Source organism: Cololabis saira, chromosome 10 (genome assembly GCF_033807715.1).
Source record: "Cololabis saira isolate AMF1-May2022 chromosome 10, fColSai1.1, whole genome shotgun sequence".
NCBI lineage: Eukaryota > Metazoa > Chordata > Actinopteri > Beloniformes > Belonidae > Cololabis > Cololabis saira.
In genome coordinates, this window is record NC_084596.1 from 441634 (window position 1) to 459877 (window position 18244).

The window sequence follows — 18244 nt, forward strand, 5'->3', positions numbered from 1 at the left end:
GGCCGAGGCGGAGGAGTCGCAGCAATTTATAACTCCAGTCTCCAAACAAAAATTTAACCTAAGTGCAATTATAATACATTTGAAAGCCTCATGCTTGGTCTGAAATTTCCGAGCTGGAAATCAGAAAAGCCAGTTGTGTTAGTGGTAGTGTACCGGCCCCCTGCTGGTGCGTATCTAGAGTTTTTGTCTGAATTTTCAGATTTCCTTTCTGGATTATTGATCAGCACAGATAAATTCATCATAGTGGGTGATTTTAATATTCATATAGATGTTGAAAGCGATAATCTTAAATTAGCCTTCGATTCTCTTCTAGAATCAATGGGTATCTCACAAAAAGTGAATAAACCGACGCACTGTTTTAATCATACTCTCGATCTCGTTCTCACCTACGGTGTTGAAACTGATGGTCTGTTGGTGTCACCTGTAAACTCCCTTTTATCCGACCATTACTTAATAACGTTTGAATTTAATTTTGTTGATGTTGAAGTGCAAAATAGGAGGTATTATTTTAGCAGATGTTTGTCTGATGAAGTTATTGTTAAATTTAGGGAGGCCATTGCTTATCTTACGACAGTGCGAAATAGTGATGTAGTTGAGGCCAGTGACCTGGGTTCTACCTCTGCAGATGTTGATTTCCTTGCTAGTAACACTGCTGATTTGTTGCACTCAGCTTTAGATGAAGTTGCTCCTTTGAAAAGGAGGGTTTCTAGCCACAGGAGCTTAACTCCCTGGTATAATTCAGATATCCGCATGTTGAAACAAAACGTGCGTAAAATGGAAAGGAAGTGGTACTCTTGTAGGTCTGTAGACTCTTATCGTGAATGGAAAGATATTCTAATAGTATATAAAAAAGCCATTCGCAAAGCCAGAACAGCTTATTATTCAACGTTGATAGAGGATAATAAAAGTAACCCACGTTTTCTGTTCAGCACTGTAGCCAGGCTGACAAAGAGTCACAACTCTGTTGAGCCATGCATTCCTGCAGCTCTCAGTAGTGAAGACTTTATGAGCTTCTTTAACAGTAAAATCACGAGAATTAGAGAAGAAATCAACCAGCCGGTTGTAGGTGTTTCTTCAGCTTTAGCGACTTCCCTAGGCTCTGACTTGTCTTTAGACTATTTTGATCCTATAGACCTCCCTGAGCTGACCTCACTCGTCAATAGAGCTAAGTCAACCACATGTATGTTAGACCCCATCCCGACTCGACTATTCAAACATATTTTTTCTCTTATTGGTACGACAATACTGGACCAAATTAACCTATCCCTAAGTTTAGGATATGTACCACAGGTTTTCAAAGTCGCAGTAAATAAACCTTTACTTAAAAAACCTTCTCTTGACCCTGACACCTTAGCTAATTATAGGCCAATTTCCAACCTTCCATTTGTGTCTAAAATTCTGGAAAAGGCAGTTTCAAGCCAGTTATGTGACTATTTGTATAGAAATGATCTGTTTGAAGTCTTTCAGTCAGGGTTCAGAATGCATCATAGCACAGAGACAGCACTGGTTCGAGTCACGAATGACCTCCTTATGGCCTCAGATAAGGGACTAGTGTCCATACTGGTTCTACTGGACCTCAGTGCTGCTTTTGACACTATAGATCATGGCATTTTACTGCACAGGTTAGAGCATGTTGTTGGGATTAAAGGGACAGCTCTATGTTGGTTTAAATCATACCTATCTGACAGGTTCCAGTTTGTTCATGTACATGAGGTTTCTTCAGAACAGTCAAGGGTCTGTTATGGTGTTCCGCAGGGTTCAGTGCTAGGGCCAATCTTGTTCAGTTTATACATGCAGCCGTTGGGAAGTATAATCCAGAATCACGGCATACACTTTCATTGTTATGCTGATGATACGCAGCTCTACTTGTCTATGAAGCCGGATGAAATAGAACCGTTAGTTAAACTTCAGGCATGTCTGAGGGACATCAAGGACTGGATGTCCAGAAATTTCCTGCTTCTAAATTCAGATAAAACAGAGGTTATCATTCTTGGTCCAGAGCATCTTAGGAAGGGATTAGATGGTGTTGCGATGGCTTCCAGTGCAACTGTGAGAAACCTTGGTGTTATTTTCGATCAGGATTTGTCGTTTAAACCATATGTCAATCAGGTTTGTAAAATAGCCTTTTTCCATCTCCGTAATATTGCAAAGATTAGGAAAATCCTCTCGCAGAGTGATGCAGAAAAACTAGTTCATGCGTTTGTATCTTCTAGACTAGATTACTGTAATGTGTTGTTAGCAGGATGTCCAAGTAATTTGCTGAATAGGCTCCAGCTGATCCAGAATGCAGCAGCACGAGTGCTGACAGGAATCAGCAGGAGAGACCACGTCTCTCCAGTGTTAGCGTTGCTCCATTGGTTACCCGTAAAATTCAGAATCCAATTTAAAATTTTATTACTTGCGTATAAAGCCCAAAACGGCTTAGCTCCGCATTATTTGCAAGACCTGATAGTGCCTTATGTTCCTGTCAGAGCTCTCCGTTCTCAGAGTGCAGGTTTACTCGTAGTTCCTAGAGTATCTAAATGTAGATTTGGAGGGCGGGCGTTCTGCTATCAGGCACCACTACTATGGAACCAACTTCCAATCTGGGTTAAGGGGGCTGACACCACCTCCACCTTTAAAACTAAACTTAAAACATTTCTGTTTAGTAAAGCCTATAGTTAGTGTTTAGTAAACCTCTAGCTGGTGTTGGTAAATCTCTAGGTAGTGTAAACTTTAGTGTGTCAGAGTCGCTCCTGTAGTTTCTTGTGCTGGCCCCCCCTTCTCCTCCCTTTTCTCTCTTTTGTCCATGTTGCAGCATCCTTTGCCGGACACCGGAACCTGCAGGTGGTCGTGGGTGGCTTGTAGCTTGCATTACGAAGCACAAGTCTTTCCCCGACCCTGCACCCCAACCTGGGACTTGCTGATTGGGCCGGAGCTTCGGGAGCTGCGTGCTGGCCTGCGGCCCCCACCCCCGGTCATCCCGTTGCTGCTTCCACCTGCCTGCTGTGCTGTTGCCGTCCCTGACCCACCAGTCTGGCCCTCGGCAGGAGGGTCCCCCCTTATGAGCCTGGTCCTGCTCAAGGTTTCTTCCCTCCTAAAGGGGAGTTTTTCCTTGCCACTGTTTGGCTTAAGGTTTTTCTCCCACTAGGGGAGTTTTTACCTGCCATTGTTTATGTAATAACTGCTCGGGGGTCATGTTCTGGGTATGGGTCTCTGTAAAGTGTCTAGAGACAACTCTGTTGTATTAGACGCTATATAAATAAAATTGAATTGAATTGAATTGAATTGTTGTTGGGTGTCATTTAATTACAGTTAATCTCAATGTTGAACCGAAAGTCTGAATTTTCCACTGATGGAACAGGTTGAGTTACAGTGGAGTACATAATTTTAGTGGTAGTTTGAGTCATACATATTTTGCAAGTGAACCTTAGACATGTGATCAGAAGCCAAATAACAGTTAGGAATCCAAACCCAAGCAAAGCAAGGTCAAAAATCAAGTAACCAATGTGTCCAAACTGTTCTTTAAACCAGTCAAACAAACCAGTGATCACAGGGGTATGTCAGTTTTAATGACAGCACAAGTTCCCCCTTGAGAGGCTAGTAAGTAGCACAATGCAGCACGATTTTGTAAGGCCATCATCCTTACAGCAGTCATTTCTTGTGAGAGCATAGACATGCCTTTTGCAGTAGTGTTTTCTAAGTCTTCAACTGCATGGGATAAGTCTCTTATCTGGTCAAAAGCTGCCGTGACTCCGTAATTTGGAACGAGGGCACCAAAAAATCTTGTCCATTGTGTTTGTGTGTGTGTGTGTGTGTGTGTGTGTGTGTGTGTGTGTGTGTGTGTGTGTGTGTGTGTGTGTGTGTGTGTGTGTATGTAAAAATATCTTTTAACAATGCAAACCTTTGGTGGTACAGTAAGGATTCTCATGGCTGGTACCACATAGCCGAGACCACAAACCCCAGACCAACCTTTTTTGGTAGATGTTCATAAGCCTTCATGCCACAACCCCAGTAAATACCTTTTGGTAGAGGTATAGAACAGTGATTAACCATTGTAGCAAGGTAGCTATAATCCTCAATAGAACCGGACAGTGGATTTTGGCTTGTTTTAGGCTTAACAAATGGTTCTTCAGAAGGAGAGTATGTGGAGTCACATTTTGATGTTCCTAGGTGAATGGTTCCTTTGCCTTCAACACACCACTTTAATATCTTTGGGACCATGGTGAGGGTAAATAGGGGTGTTGCAGGAATAACATTTGGTGTGAAGTTTATCACAGTATAATTGTCTCGTTTGTGGGGGTTTGTGACAGGTGCAGTGCTCATAAGAGGAATTGAAGTTCAAAATGTAACAGGTGTCACATGAAGTAATATATAGGTCTCGTTTGTGGTATTTGTAGGGTTCTCTGTCTTGTGCCTGTGACAGGTGTGAGTGTCTTGGTGTGTACAGTGCGTCTGCTTCTGGGCCTCTGCAGCGTGCGCTGCTCCTCTGCTCCTCTGCTCCTCTGCCAGTTGTAGATGTCTTGGGTGTTGGAGTGCGTCTACTTCTGGGCTTTCGTAGCCTGCATTGCTCCTTTCAATGGCTCCGATGGTGGTGAGGACAAGGAGCCACAGGAAGAAGAGGGAATCAGCCGGTTTCTGGTGCATGGCGGAGGAGTTGTTTTCTTACAGTGGGATGCGTGGATCCAGGTTAGACGCCCCTCACACTTGACTGCAGTGTCGGTGGTGAGCAGGACGGGTTGAGGTTTGGACCAGCGAGGTTTTCTCTGACACAGACCCAGTCCCCGGGTTGGAGATTATGGCATGGTTTGCCACTAGGAGGAGACTGGACAGCTTTTACTTTGCTGTGGAATAACTGAACGGCAGAGGTTAAAGTAGAGCAAATTTATATCATGGATTCATCCATGGCATGGAGGTCCATCTTCTTCATACATCGAACTGAATTGCTTGCTATAGTCATAGGTCTACCCGTAATTATTTAATGAGGTATGAGTTTGTGCTTCCTAATGGGTGTTGACCACATTGACATTAGGGCCAAAGGCAACAACATTGCCCATTTAAGTCCAGTTTGAAAAAAATATCTACACATACAAGAACATTTTCATACATTTTGGCATATGAATAAAGTCTATTTGTAGAGCTTCAAAAGGTCCCCGTGGGGGGGGGGGGGGGGGGGGGGGGGTGTATGTTGACAATGTTCGCAATATTTTTGCATAGGATGTAAATCTTGGAGCATACCAGTCTTTCAACACTATCCGACACATCCCCCCTTTGCTCACATGTGACAAACTATGTGGCATGCGTGCTAGTCATGGGTACAAGGATGTGGGTGCCACAACGCGGCCGTCGTTGCTGACCCACAAATTATTTACATTTTTACAACCATGGGAAAGCCCCAATCTGTGCTCCTTCACATCAGCAGTCTCTTTTAAGAGGGCTACATCATTAGGAGAAACCAGGTCGTTAGCGGGTATAGAAGGGGAGAGCCTTACATGGACAGGTAAGCCAAATTTGGCAACTTCTTTTGCTGCATGGTCAGCCGAAGCATTGGTTTGTGAAACAGGATCTTTGGATTGGTATGGGCTTCACATTTAACAACAGCAATAGATGAAGGTAGTTGACATGCTTCTAACAGTTCACCAATCAACTCACCATTTTTAACGGGTGTCTCCGAGGATGTGATGAATCCTCGGTTCGCCCACAATATACATATACAAAGTCGTGTACACAACCAAAAACATATCTGAAATCTGTATAGATTGTAACAGTTTTACCTTTTGCTAGTTGACAGGCTCTCATCAGTGCATATAATTCAACTTCTTGGGCGTAGCTGGAGGAGGGCAGGGCGGCGCTTTCAACAATTGAGAATTATCACAAATTGCATAACCTGCGTATGGTATTCCATTTTCTCTTTAAGCAGAGCCGTCAGTGAAGAAAACAAGATCAGAGTTAGAGAGAGGAGTTTCAGAAAGGTCAGGACGAGGTTTAGATGAACATGAGGTGACATCCAGTTATGGGGTTCACCATCATCTTCAATTGATAGTAGTGTAGCAGGGTTAAGGATTAGTTTGACATGCAGTAATAGACACTATAGTAGGCTAAGAGACAGGTAAACACATGTTTGACGGATTTCCATGTGCTTACTTGATGGAGTTACCGTAGGCAGGGTAAGATTAGGTTGGGATGCTCTATAATGGCGATTCCTTATCCAATGCTTTGGCTCACCATGATAGAAGCAGTTCCCATTGTCTTTGTTTGAGAAGTGTGACGTGTGGCCTTTGTTGTGGTGTGAATGATTCATTGGCCCATGTCTTTGGTTGGTTCCTCTGTCCCTGCATCCTCCTCTCTGCCCTCAACCTGTGTAGTGAGACACTTGGGCAAGCATTAGTTTTTCAAAAAAACTCAATTACACTTACTTTTACCCACAAATCCCTTGCTAATTCTTCCGATCATCAGTTTACTTCAGAGGATACAAATAATTCCTGTTGTTATGTCCCAGGCTAGGGGAACAGAGGCGCAACATAAAATTTGAGGCAGCAAGAGATGGTTCACAACAAAAAGGCTGTATTTATTTTGCACAGCTCAAGGTTTTCAATATACCAGTTCAAATTAGTGCTAAATGGGTTAGCACAAAAGAAACAAAATGACCAAATGAAAATGAAGCTTCACTTTGGGGTAAACCTAGGCTAAAATAACAAACAAAATAAACTACCTTCTCAACCAGACTACCTAAGCCCTGGGAGGAAACAAAAGATCAAACAAAATTACAATCTCTGAGCCTAACTTCCTAAACTAACAAAAACAGGACAAAAAGGGGATCAAATTAAATGGCGGTTTACCCTTACTGCTTTGGTATAAAATAAAATACAAGCTACAGCCAGTTACAACACTCTCGAGCACAAACTAAGGACTACAAGCAGACAGCAGACTAACACAGGTACAGATCACACATGCACAGAAACCAGCGAGGAGGATTGCCACACTGAACAGTAGCAGCCCTCCCATGCTGACTGAGGTGTGCTGCTTTTGAGGTGGACCAGCAGCTTGTTGTCAGCTCGTCAGTCTCATCTGCCCCAGCTGCGGAGAACCAATGGCTGCGGCAGGAGGCGGGACCTGTCAATCAGAACTGTCAGTGGGAAGTACAAAAAATACAGAAGCCAAAGTATAAATACAATTACACACTAAATCACAGACACTAACGGCTGGGGGCCGTAACACCTGTTGATGTAAGGAGAGCGAGTCAGATCCTTACTAAAATTAAATATATCTCCAAGTATTTGGGAGAGCAAATCATCCCCACTTACTAAAACCAGTTCCTCTACATATATGTATATTTCCCACACATTTCTAAGTGTTCCCAACACTTCTTATGGACCTTATGGATCTTAAGAGTCAGACGTTGACTCTTATTTTGGTGCCTTTGAGCACATGGCTACTACAATAAATTAGTTTTGGTGTCTGCTGTTGCAGTGCTAACTTGAAAAGAACGGTGTTGCACGCCTAAGAACTTGTCCCTGAAGGAAATGGACAAGGTTTTAGAAACTTGATTCTAACATATAAAAATGTGTTTCCTCTAAAGTTACACAATCCCCAACTGCTGAACGGAGACGCACGTCGAAATTGGTGTGTAAAAATGTATGTTCCGCCATTGGTGACCGTGAGTGTTTTCATTGCCATGAACCAAAGACACCTGATTGCAGCAAGCCTTGTTCTAATAAGAAAAGAGAAAAGTTCTACGATCCCTGGTGGTGTGGGATCTGTTTGTTTCAGACATGTCCACATCAGACACACTAACCTTTGAGATGCTCAGACCGTCAGAGCCAGCAGGTCTAGCTCCGCCCCCTATTGTGTTTGCTCTCTGTTACATGCAGCGTCGGCCCAAAGTTGTCCAGATTTTCCCAAGTCTTTAGTCCCTTTGTCCTGAGGATTGTCCTGAGGGTTGTCCAAATGTCCTGAGGATTGCCCACATGTCCTGAGGATTGTCCTGAGGATTGTCCACATGTCCTGAGGATTGTACTGAGGGTTGTCCTGGGGGTTGTCCACATGTCCCGGGGGTTGTCCACATGTCCCGAGGATTGTCCACATGTCCTGAGGGTTGTCCACATGTCCTGAGTGTTGTCCACATGTCCTGAGGGTGTCCACATTTCCTGAGGATTGTCCTGAGGGTTGTCCACATGTCCTGAAGGTTGTCCACATGTTCTGAGGGTTGTCCTGAGGGTTATCCACATGTCCTGAGGATTGTCCACATGTCCTGAGGATTGTCCACATGTCCTGAGGATTGTCCACATGCCCTGAGGGTTGTCCACATGTCCTGAGGGTTGTCCACATGTTAGACCCTCCAGAAAAACGTGGGCAAAAATCCTTGATTCTGCGGGCTAAAATCCTTGATTCTGCGGGCTAAAATCATTGATTCTGCGGGCTAAAATCATTGATTATGCGATTAAATGTGCGGGTTTTTTATGTGCTTTTATGCGGTGAAGTCGTGGAATATGCGGAAAGTTGCAAAATATGCGAAATATGCAGGAAGTTGCAGATTCGGCGCTGAGCTCTTCCCTCTTAAATTCAGCGGACTGTCTCGTCTGATCTGAGCTCGTAGGAGAAAAAAAAAGGAGAGAGCGGGTGGAGAGGAGAGGGGCGGTGGCCACCTCTCTCCCTCCAGCCCGCGGCTCAGTGCTCGGGTGATTGCCGGGCGCACCGGCGCGACGAGGGGGACGAGACAGAGCTCCGTCACCCCACGCGTCCCCCAAGTGGATGGGAGCTCCGCCTCTGCCGGCCCTCGCAGGCGCAGTGGTACGCGGTCAGCGCGGATCCAGAGTCCCCCGGCAGCCGCGCCCACCACGCAAGCGGGGGGCTGGACGGAGAGGGCACTCTCTTTTTCCTCTCACCCCCGCGGGTGAGAGCTGCTGTTTGGGGGGTGGCAGTTTTCTGCAAGGGGTGCGGAGGTCCCCGGGCGGGTCCCGCACGTCGCGACCGGGCGTCCCGACATGTCACTCACAACACTTCCCCCTTTTTCCAAACTTTATGCGAAAATGTGCGGCGATGATGCGGTGGAATCAAGCGAGCCCCGCATAATTTGCATATTCAGCGCGGACATATGCAATATTAACCCCAGTAAAAGTGATTTTTCTGCACCAGACATTGAAATCCACGGAAGGTCTGTAAATCCACGGACAGCCGTGAAATCCGCGAAAATTTCCGCGATCACGGAATCGCGGATTCCTGGAGGGTCTAACATGTCCTGAGGGTTGTCCACTTGTCCTGGGGATTGCCCTGAGGGTTGTCCACATGTCCTGAGGATTGTGCACATGTCCTGAGGGTTGTCCACATGTCCTGATTGTTGTCCACATGGATGTTAAAATCAGCAACAATGATTCCACGGTTAAATCAACACAGATCACAGACAGCAGTTCACTGAAATCATCAGAGAAGTTTCACAGTATTTGCATCAAACATCGAGTCCTTGTCACTCCGAGTCTTGGGGGAACGATTTCATCAGATTTTAAAGTCTATGTTGTCCAGGTCTGTCTTGAGACGGACGAGGGTCTTCCACTTTTGCTCTTTGCCATCAGAGAGACCACACAGGGATCTCTTGGATTTAGTCCTGCAGCTTTAGTCTTTGGTTGTGCGGCGGGTCGTCCTCTTCAGCTTCTCAAGGGAAAATGGTGGACGGAAACATCTCACACTGAGCACAATGTGCTAGATTATGTCAGTAGTTTTCATGAGCGTCTTCATCATGCGAGTCAGTTGGCACAAGAGTTGTTATGTTGTGATATGACATGGATGTAGACGATCGGAAGCCCATTACTACCAGACTGGACGCAACAGGGTCACTGGTCCAGCTGACTGCCAGACTCATCTTTGGTTTTACTGGGTTGGTTGGAGTCTGCTCCTGCCAAGGAGACCTGCAGGTCCAAACGTGGGGCTGTTGGAGCAGGGAAACATCTAAAACATGCAGGGCAGCGACTCATGAGGGCCAGAGTTGGGAAACACTGGTCTGTAACTCATTTTCAGATTTCTGGATGTTCCTGAGTTTGTTTGAGTCCAACTGATTCTCTGTAAAGAATTCAGATTTAAAGACTTAATTTATGATGATTTCTTTCTTTAAGGTAAAAATGTGGTTGAAGGACACTTTGAAGAATTTGGACTCCAGTGGGCTGAAGGAATTCCACTGGTACCTGAATAATGCAGATCAATCAAAGGATGGTTTCAAACCGATCCCACTGTGTTATCTGGAAAAGGCGGACAGATTGGACACAGTAAATCTGATGATGGAGAGGTTCTCCTCAAACACGAGAGAGGTGGCCAAGACGATTTTAAAGAAGATGAAAAGTGATAAAGGTGTGTTGTAGAGAAGGAAAAAACACAAAAAACATCTTACTATGAGGATTGTATCCTGTTTAAACAATAACTGATAATAATATGTTTCATTGATCTCCAACAGAAAAAAACGATTTCCAGTACGGTCCAGTCTCTCCAGCTGGTGCAACAGGTAAATGTTTCCAGTCGCATTGATTCACTTCACAAAAACTCTCCTGTGAAATGGGTGTGTTTCCCTCCCGTCAGGATGCTCTCGATGGAGCCTCTGTAGAAGCTGCTCCTGATGGGGCTCTGGTTTTTCTCAGTTTCAGGAGGAAGTAGAGGCGCTCTTGAGCCTTCTTGCCCAGTGATGCCGTGTTGGTGTCCCAGGAGAGGTGACATGTAAACCCAGTAACTTGGTGCTGCTCCATTGATAGAAACAAGAGCATGCTGGGAGTGAGCTCTCCTGAAGTCCACAACAATCTCTTTTGTCCACATTCAGAGAGATGGTTGTGTATGCACTACATGGTGGCTAACCTCACTCCTGTAGTCCATCTGGTCCACATGGTGGCTATGGCTAACCTCACTTCTGTAGTCCGTCTGGTCCACATGGTGGCTAACCTCACTCCTGTAGTCTGTCTGGTCCACATGGTGGCTAACCTCACTCCTGTAGTCTGGTCCACATGGTGGCTAACCTCACTCCTGTAGTCCGTCTGGTCCACATGGTGGCTAACCTCACTCCTGTAGTCTGGTCCACATGGTGGCTAACCTCACTCCTGTAGTCTGGTCCACATGGTGGCTAACCTCACTCCTGTAGTCTGGTCCACATGGTGGCTAATCTCACTCCTGTAGTCTGGTCCACATGGTGGCTAACCTCACTCCTGTAGTCTGGTCCACATGGTGGCTAACCTCACTCCTGTAGTCTGGTCCACATGGTGGCTAACCTCACTCCTGTAGTCTGGTCCACATGGTGGCTAACCTCACTCCTGTAGTCTGGTCCACATGGTGGCTAATCTCACTCCTGTAGTCTGGTCCACATGGTGGCTAACCTCACTCCTGTAGTCTGGTCCACATGGTGGCTAACCTCACTCCTGTAGTCCGTCTGGTCCACATGGTGACTAACCTCACTCCTGTAGTCTGTCTGGTCCACATGGTGACTAACCTCACTCCTGTAGTCCGTCTGGTCCACATGGTGTCTAACCTCACTCCTGTAGTCCATCTGGTCCACATGGTGACTAACCTCACTCCTGTAGTCTGTCTGGTCCACATGGTGACTAACCTCACTCCTGTAGTCTGGTCCACACGGTGGCTAACCTCACTCCTGTAGTCCGTCTGGTCCACAGGTGACTAACCTCACTCCTGTAGTCTGGTCCACATGGTGGCTAACCTCACTCCTGTAGTCTGGTCCACATGGTGACTAACCTCACTCCTGTAGTCCGTCTGGTCCACATGGTGACTAACCTCACTCCTGTAGTCTGGTCCACATGGTGGCTAACCTCACTCCTGTAGTCTGATCCACATGGTGGCTAAACTCACTCCTGTAGTCTGGTCCACATGGTGGCTAACCACACTCCTGTAGTCTGGTCCACATGGTGGCTAACCTCACTCCTGTAGCCTGGTCCACATGGTGGCTAACCTCACTCCTGTAGTCTGGTCCACACGGTGGCTAACCTCACTCCTGTAGTCTGGTCCACATGGTGGCTAACCTCACTCCTGTAGTCCGTCTGGTCCACATGGTGGCTAATCTCACTCCTGTAGTCTGGTCCACATGGTGGCTAAACTCACTCCTGTAGTCTGTCTGGTCCACATGGTGGCTAACCCCACTCCTGTAGTCTGGTCCACATGGTGGCTAACCTCACTCCTGTAGTCTGGTCCACATGGTGGCTAACCTCACTCCTGTAGTCTGGTCCACATGGTGGCTAGCCTCACTCCTGTAGTCTGGTCCACATGGTGGCTAACCTCACTCCTGTAGTCCGTCTCGTCCCCGTTGCTGATGACACCCAGATCTTGATTGTTTTTAGAATTAAGTTGTTTAGTGAACTTCATAAAACACTAAATCTCTGTCTACGTTCTTTCATTAACGTACATAGTTGCAGTTTGTCAAAAGCAGTTGAAGTCTAAGCTGAAGAAGAAGTACGAGTGTGTGTCTGAGGGGATTGCTAAAGAAGGAAAGAAAAACCTTCTGGAGCAGATCTATACGGAGCTCTACATCACAGAGGGAGGGACCGGAGAGGTCAACGATGAACATGAAGTCAGACAGATTGAAGCAGCTTCCAGGAAACCACACAGAGCAGAAACAACCATCAGACAGGAAGACATCTTTAAACCCCCACCTGGAAGAGGAGGAACAATCAGAACAGTGATGACGAAGGGAGTGGCCGGCATCGGGAAAACAGTCCTAACACAGAAATTCAGTCTGGACTGGGCTGAAGGCAGAACCAACCAGGACATCCAGTTCCTGCTTCCATTCACCTTCAGAGAGCTGAATGTGCTGAGAGAGGAGAAGTTAAGCTTGGTGGAACTAGTTAATCGATTCTTCTCTGAAACCAGACGAATCTGCAGCTTTGAAGAGTTCCAGGTCGCGTTCATCTTTGATGGTCTGGACGAGTGTCGACTTCCTCTGGACTTCCACAACTCTACAATCATCAGTGACCCCAGAAGGTTCACCTCAGTGGACGTGCTGCTGATAAACCTCATCAGGGGGAACCTGCTTCCTTCTGCTCGTCTCTGGATCACCACACGGCCCGCAGCAGCCAATCAGATCCCTCCTGAGTATGACTATGTTGACATAGTGACAGAAGTCAGAGGGTTCACTGACCCACAGAAGGAGGAATACTTCAGGAAGAGGTTCAGAGAAAAGGAGCAGACCAGCAGGATCATCTCCCACATCAAGACATCACGGAGCCTCCACATCATGTGCCACATCCCAGTCTTCTGCTGGATCACTGCTTCGGTCCTGGAGAAAGTCCTGGAAACCAGAGAGGGAGGGGAGCTACCCAAGACCCTGACTGAGATGTACATCCGCTTCCTGGTGGTCCAGGCCAAACTGAAGAAGGTCAAGTATGATGGAGGAGCTGGGACGGATCCACACTGGAGTCCAGAGAGCAGGAAGATGGTGGAGTCTCTGGGAAAACTGGCTTTTGAGCAGCTGCAGAAAAGAAACCTGATCTTCTATGAATCAGACCTGAGAGAGTGTGGCATCAATGTCAAAGAGGCTTCAGTGTACTCAGGAGTGTTCACCCAGATCTTTAGAGAGGAGAGCAGCCAGGACCAGGACCAGGTCTTCTGCTTCATCCATCTGAGTGTCCAGGAGTTTCTGGCTGCTCTTCATGTCCATCAGACCTTCATCAGCTCTGAAGTCAACCTGCTGGAGGAACAAAGAAACACCTTCAGGTTGTTTAAAAAAAGAGCCGTGACTAAGCTCCATCAGAGTGTTGTGGACAAGGCCTTACAGAGTCCCAACGGACACCTGGACTTGTTCCTGCGCTTCCTCCTGGGTCTTTCACTGGAGACCAATCAGAACCTCCTACGAGGTCTGTTGGAACCAAAACAAATAAGTTCACAGAACAATCAGAAAACAGTTAAATACATCAAGAAGAAGATCAGTGAAGATCTGTCTGCAGAGAGAAGTATCAACCTGTTCCACTGTCTGAATGAACTGAACGATCGGTCTCTGGTGGAGGAAGTCCAACAGTCCCTGAGGTCTGGAGGTCTTTCCACAGATGAACTGTCTCCTGCTCAGTGGTCGGCTCTGGTCTTCATCTTACTGTCATCAGAAGAAGATCTGGAGGTGTTTGACCTGAAGAAGTTCTCATCTTCAGAGAAGGTTCTACGGAGGCTGCTGCCGGTGGTCAAAGCCTCCAAGAAAGTTCTGTAAGTACCAACAGACACATGTTGGACCTCTGGAGTGGAGGCTAGTTTCTGACTACGTCTGGTTTTACCTCCAGACGTCATGTTTTCTTCACTTGTTTTGGTCTTTTTTTCAGCACAATCTCACATGAGTGAGTTTACGCTGGGTCTTTAATTTCCAGAGACTTTAATGACACATTGGACCTAAAATCAAACACAAACATGAACTCTGACAAGGGAACACTTTCATTTCTGTTTGTCCTGGCGGGGCAGGATGAGCTGAAGACCAGCAGAACAGTTGAAGACACAACTACATTTTCTTCCATCACAGTGAAGTAACCTGGTTGTTCTTTTCTTCCGTCTGCAGACTGAGTGGCTGTAACCTCTCAGAGGACATCTGTCCACTTCTGTCCTCAGTTCTCAGCTCTCAGTCCTCCAGTCTGACAGAACTGGACCTGAGTAACAACGACCTGCAGGATTCTGGACTGGAGCAGCTGTGTCCTGGACTGGAGAGTCCACACTGTCACCTGGAGTCTCTCAGGTCAGGATTCATTCAAGTCTTCTCCAGGTCCAGAGAACATGCTGCTAAACGTGTCTGCAGCAGGACACTTGAGCAGAGGACATGCATAGACTTGTGTTTTGTGTCTGCAGGCTGTCAGGCTGTCTGATCTCAGAGGAAGGAAGTTCTTCTCTGGTCTCAGCTCTGACCTCCAACCCCTCCCACCTGAGAGAGCTGGACCTGAGCTACAACCATCCAGGAGAGTCAGCAGGGACGCTTCTGTCTAGACTGGAGGATCCCCGCTGGAGACTGGAGACTCTCAGGTAGGACACTCTCAGGTAGGACACTCTCACGTAGGACACACTCAGGTAGGACACTCTCAGGTAGGACACTCTCACGTAGGACACACTCAGGTAGGACACCCTCAGGTAGGACACTCTCGGGTAGGACACACTGAGGTAGGACACTCTCAGGTAGGACACTCTCAGGTAGGACACTCTCAGGTAGGACACACTCAGGTAGGACACTCGGGTAGGACACACTCAGGTAGGACACTCTCAGGTAGGACACTCAGGTAGGACACTCTCAGGTAGGACACACTCAGGTAGGACACTCTCAGGTAGGACACTCTCAGGTAGGACACTCTCAGGTAGGACACTCTCAGGTAGGACACTCGGGTAGGACACTCTCAGGTAGGACACTCTCAGGTAGGACACTCTCAGGTAGGACACTCTCAGGTAGGACACACTCAGGTAGGACACTCGGGTAGGACACACTCAGGTAGGACACTCTCAGGTAGGACACTCAGGTAGGACACTCTCAGGTAGGACACACTCAGGTAGGACACTCTCAGGTAGGACACTCTCAGGTAGGACACTCTCAGGTAGGACACTCTCAGGTAGAACACTCTCAGGTAGGACACTCTCAGGTAGGACACTCTCAGGTAGGACACTCGGGTAGGACACTCTCAGGTAGGACACTCTCAGGTAGGACACTCTCAGGTAGGACACACTCAGGTAGGACACTCGGGTAGGACACACTCAGGTAGGACACTCTCAGGTAGGACACTCAGGTAGGACACTCTCAGGTAGGACACACTCAGGTAGGACACTCTCAGGTAGGACACTCTCAGGTAGGACACTCTCAGGTAGGACACTCTCAGGTAGGACACTCTCAGGTAGGACACTCGGGTAGGACACTCTCAGGTAGGACACAATCAGGTAGGACACTCTCAGGTAGGACACTCTCAGGTAGGACACTCAGGTAGGACACTCTCAGGTAGGACACACTCAGGTAGGACACTCTCAGGTAGGACACTCTCAGGTAGGACACTCTCAGGTAGGACACTCTCAGGTAGGACACTCTCAGGTAGGACACTCGGGTAGGACACTCTCAGGTAGGACACTCGGGTAGGACACTCTCAGGTAGGACACAATCAGGTAGGACACTCTCAGGTAGGACACTCTCAGGTAGGACACTCTCAGGTAGGACACACTCAGGTAGGACACTCTCAGGTAGGACACTCTCAGGTAGGACACACTGCTGGGTGGTGGAGAGGGGTTATATTGTGGTAGTTATGGTGGCACAGGTGTGGGGGTTTTTCTGACAGATGGGGGGGTGATGTATTGGATACAGGAGTGTCCAACAGGTGATGGGGGGGGGGGGGGTGTAGTGGTCTGTAGGTGGTCTGATCCCCCTCCTCCTTCCAGGGTGGAGCCTGCTGGACAACGATGGATGACACCAGGAGGTCTGAGGAAGTGTAAGTGTGTTTTTATTCAACCATCTTAACTCGTTCATGAGTCCATCAGTGATCAATAACTGATCAATAATAACTGCAGCTGCTTGTTGGTTCTCTCCATCAGATTCCTGTCAAATCAACATCGACCCAAACACAGTCCACAAATACATCAAACTGTATGATGACAACAGGGAGATGACATGTGTGAAGGAGGTTCAGTCATATCCTGATCATCCAGACAGGTTTGATGGTTATTTTCCTCAGCTGCTGTGTAGAGAAGAGCTGACGGGTCGCTGTTACTGGGAGGTCGAGTGGAGCGGAAAGGTTTCTGTATCAGTGAGTTACAGAAGAATCAGCAGGATAGGATTCTCTGATGACTGTATGTTTGGAAGAAACGATCATTCCGTGAGTCTGGACTGTGATCCACGTGGTCAGTACCATGTCCGTCACAATAACAGACAAATATTCACCTCCTCATCTCCATGTCCAGGCTCTGGCAGAGCAGCAGTGTACGTGGACGTTCCTGCTGGAACTCTGTCCTTCTATGAAGTCGTCTCTGACAGACTGATCCACCTCCACACCTTCAACACCACCTTCACCGAACCTCTCTGTGCTGGATTTGGATTCTGGACCTCGCCCTGGTCTGGTTCTGATTCCTCAGTGTATCTGTGTCCAGTTTAGTCTCCAGAGTCTCCTGTCAGAGAAACTGTTTCTGTTGGATCCTGAATTTGGACTGTAGTTCTGGTTCTGGTTCCTCAGTGTCTCCATGATGGGTTTACAGGTGATTGTTGGTCAGTTGAAGCCCTCAGGTTCTCCAAATGATGCTTTCCCTCCTCGACTATTTAAAGAGGTTTTCCCCACTGTTGGAACCTCTGTTCTTGCAGTTATAAATAGTAGTCTGTCCTCAGGTGTGGTCCCTGTACATTTTAAACATGCAGTTGTACAACCCCTGATTAAAAAACCTGGACTAGATCCTGCAGCTCTTGCCAATTTCAGGCCGATCTCCAAACTACCATTTCTCTCAAAAATCCTCGAGAAGATAGTTTGCAGTCAATTAATGGCCTTTTTGAAAGACTACAATATTCTTGAGGTATTCCAATCCGGTTTTAAATCTTTGCACAGCACCGAGTCAGCCCTTTTAAGAGTTTTTAATTATATCTTTTTAGCCACAGATTCAGGTGACTGTGCTATTCTTGTGCTTTTAGATCTAACGGCAGCTTTTGACACAGTGGACCGTAAAGTTTTAATTTCTCGCTTGGAGCAGTGGGTGGGCATCAGGGGCGTAGCACTGGAATGGTTCAGGTCATACTTGGCAGACCGAACCTTCTGTGTCAGCCTTGGCGACTCTGTGTCCTCCTCCGCTCCTCTCTCTTGTGGGGTTCCGCAGGGCTCGGTCCTCGGCCCTCTCTTGTTCTCCCTGTATTTGCTCCCGCTTGGCTCCATACTTAGGAAGCATGGGATTTTTTTAAATCATTTTTATGGAGATGACAATCAGATTTATGTCCCACTTAAGAAGAAAGACAATTACTCAATTACTGCCCTACTTAAGTGTCTTGATGTCATAAAGGCCTGGATGTCTCTGAACTTTTTAAACTTCAATGAGAAAAAGACTGAAGTGATGGTTTTTGGTGGCACCACTGGAACACCCATTCCAGATCTGGGGCCCTTGGCCCAGCATGTAAAGCCAACCATCACCAACCTAGGGGCCAAAGTGGATGCAGCTCTAAAGCTTGACAGCCAGATCAGGGTGGTTGTCAAATCTATTTTTTATCATTTATCATGATTGATTTATTTATGTGCCCTGTGCGTTATGGTGTGTTGTCTTTCATTTGCCTGTCCAGTACTTTGGACCATGTTGGTGTTTTTAAAGTGCTTTATAAATA

At 47.0% G+C, this 18244-nt stretch overlaps 1 protein-coding gene across 1 annotated transcript in view; it reads left to right on the forward strand.

The window, feature by feature from the left end:
• The window catches only part of LOC133451729 (NACHT, LRR and PYD domains-containing protein 3-like), a 135089-nt gene extending 118047 nt beyond the window's left edge, over positions 1-17042 (forward strand). Inside the window, exons 4-7 of the mRNA XM_061730872.1 lie at positions 14492-14665; positions 14776-14946; positions 16333-16382; positions 16486-17042. Coding sequence (XP_061586856.1) covers positions 14492-14665; positions 14776-14946; positions 16333-16382; positions 16486-17042 — 952 coding nt within the window. The remainder of the gene's footprint in view (positions 1-14491; positions 14666-14775; positions 14947-16332; positions 16383-16485) is intronic.
• Positions 17043-18244: the final 1202 nt, after the last annotated feature.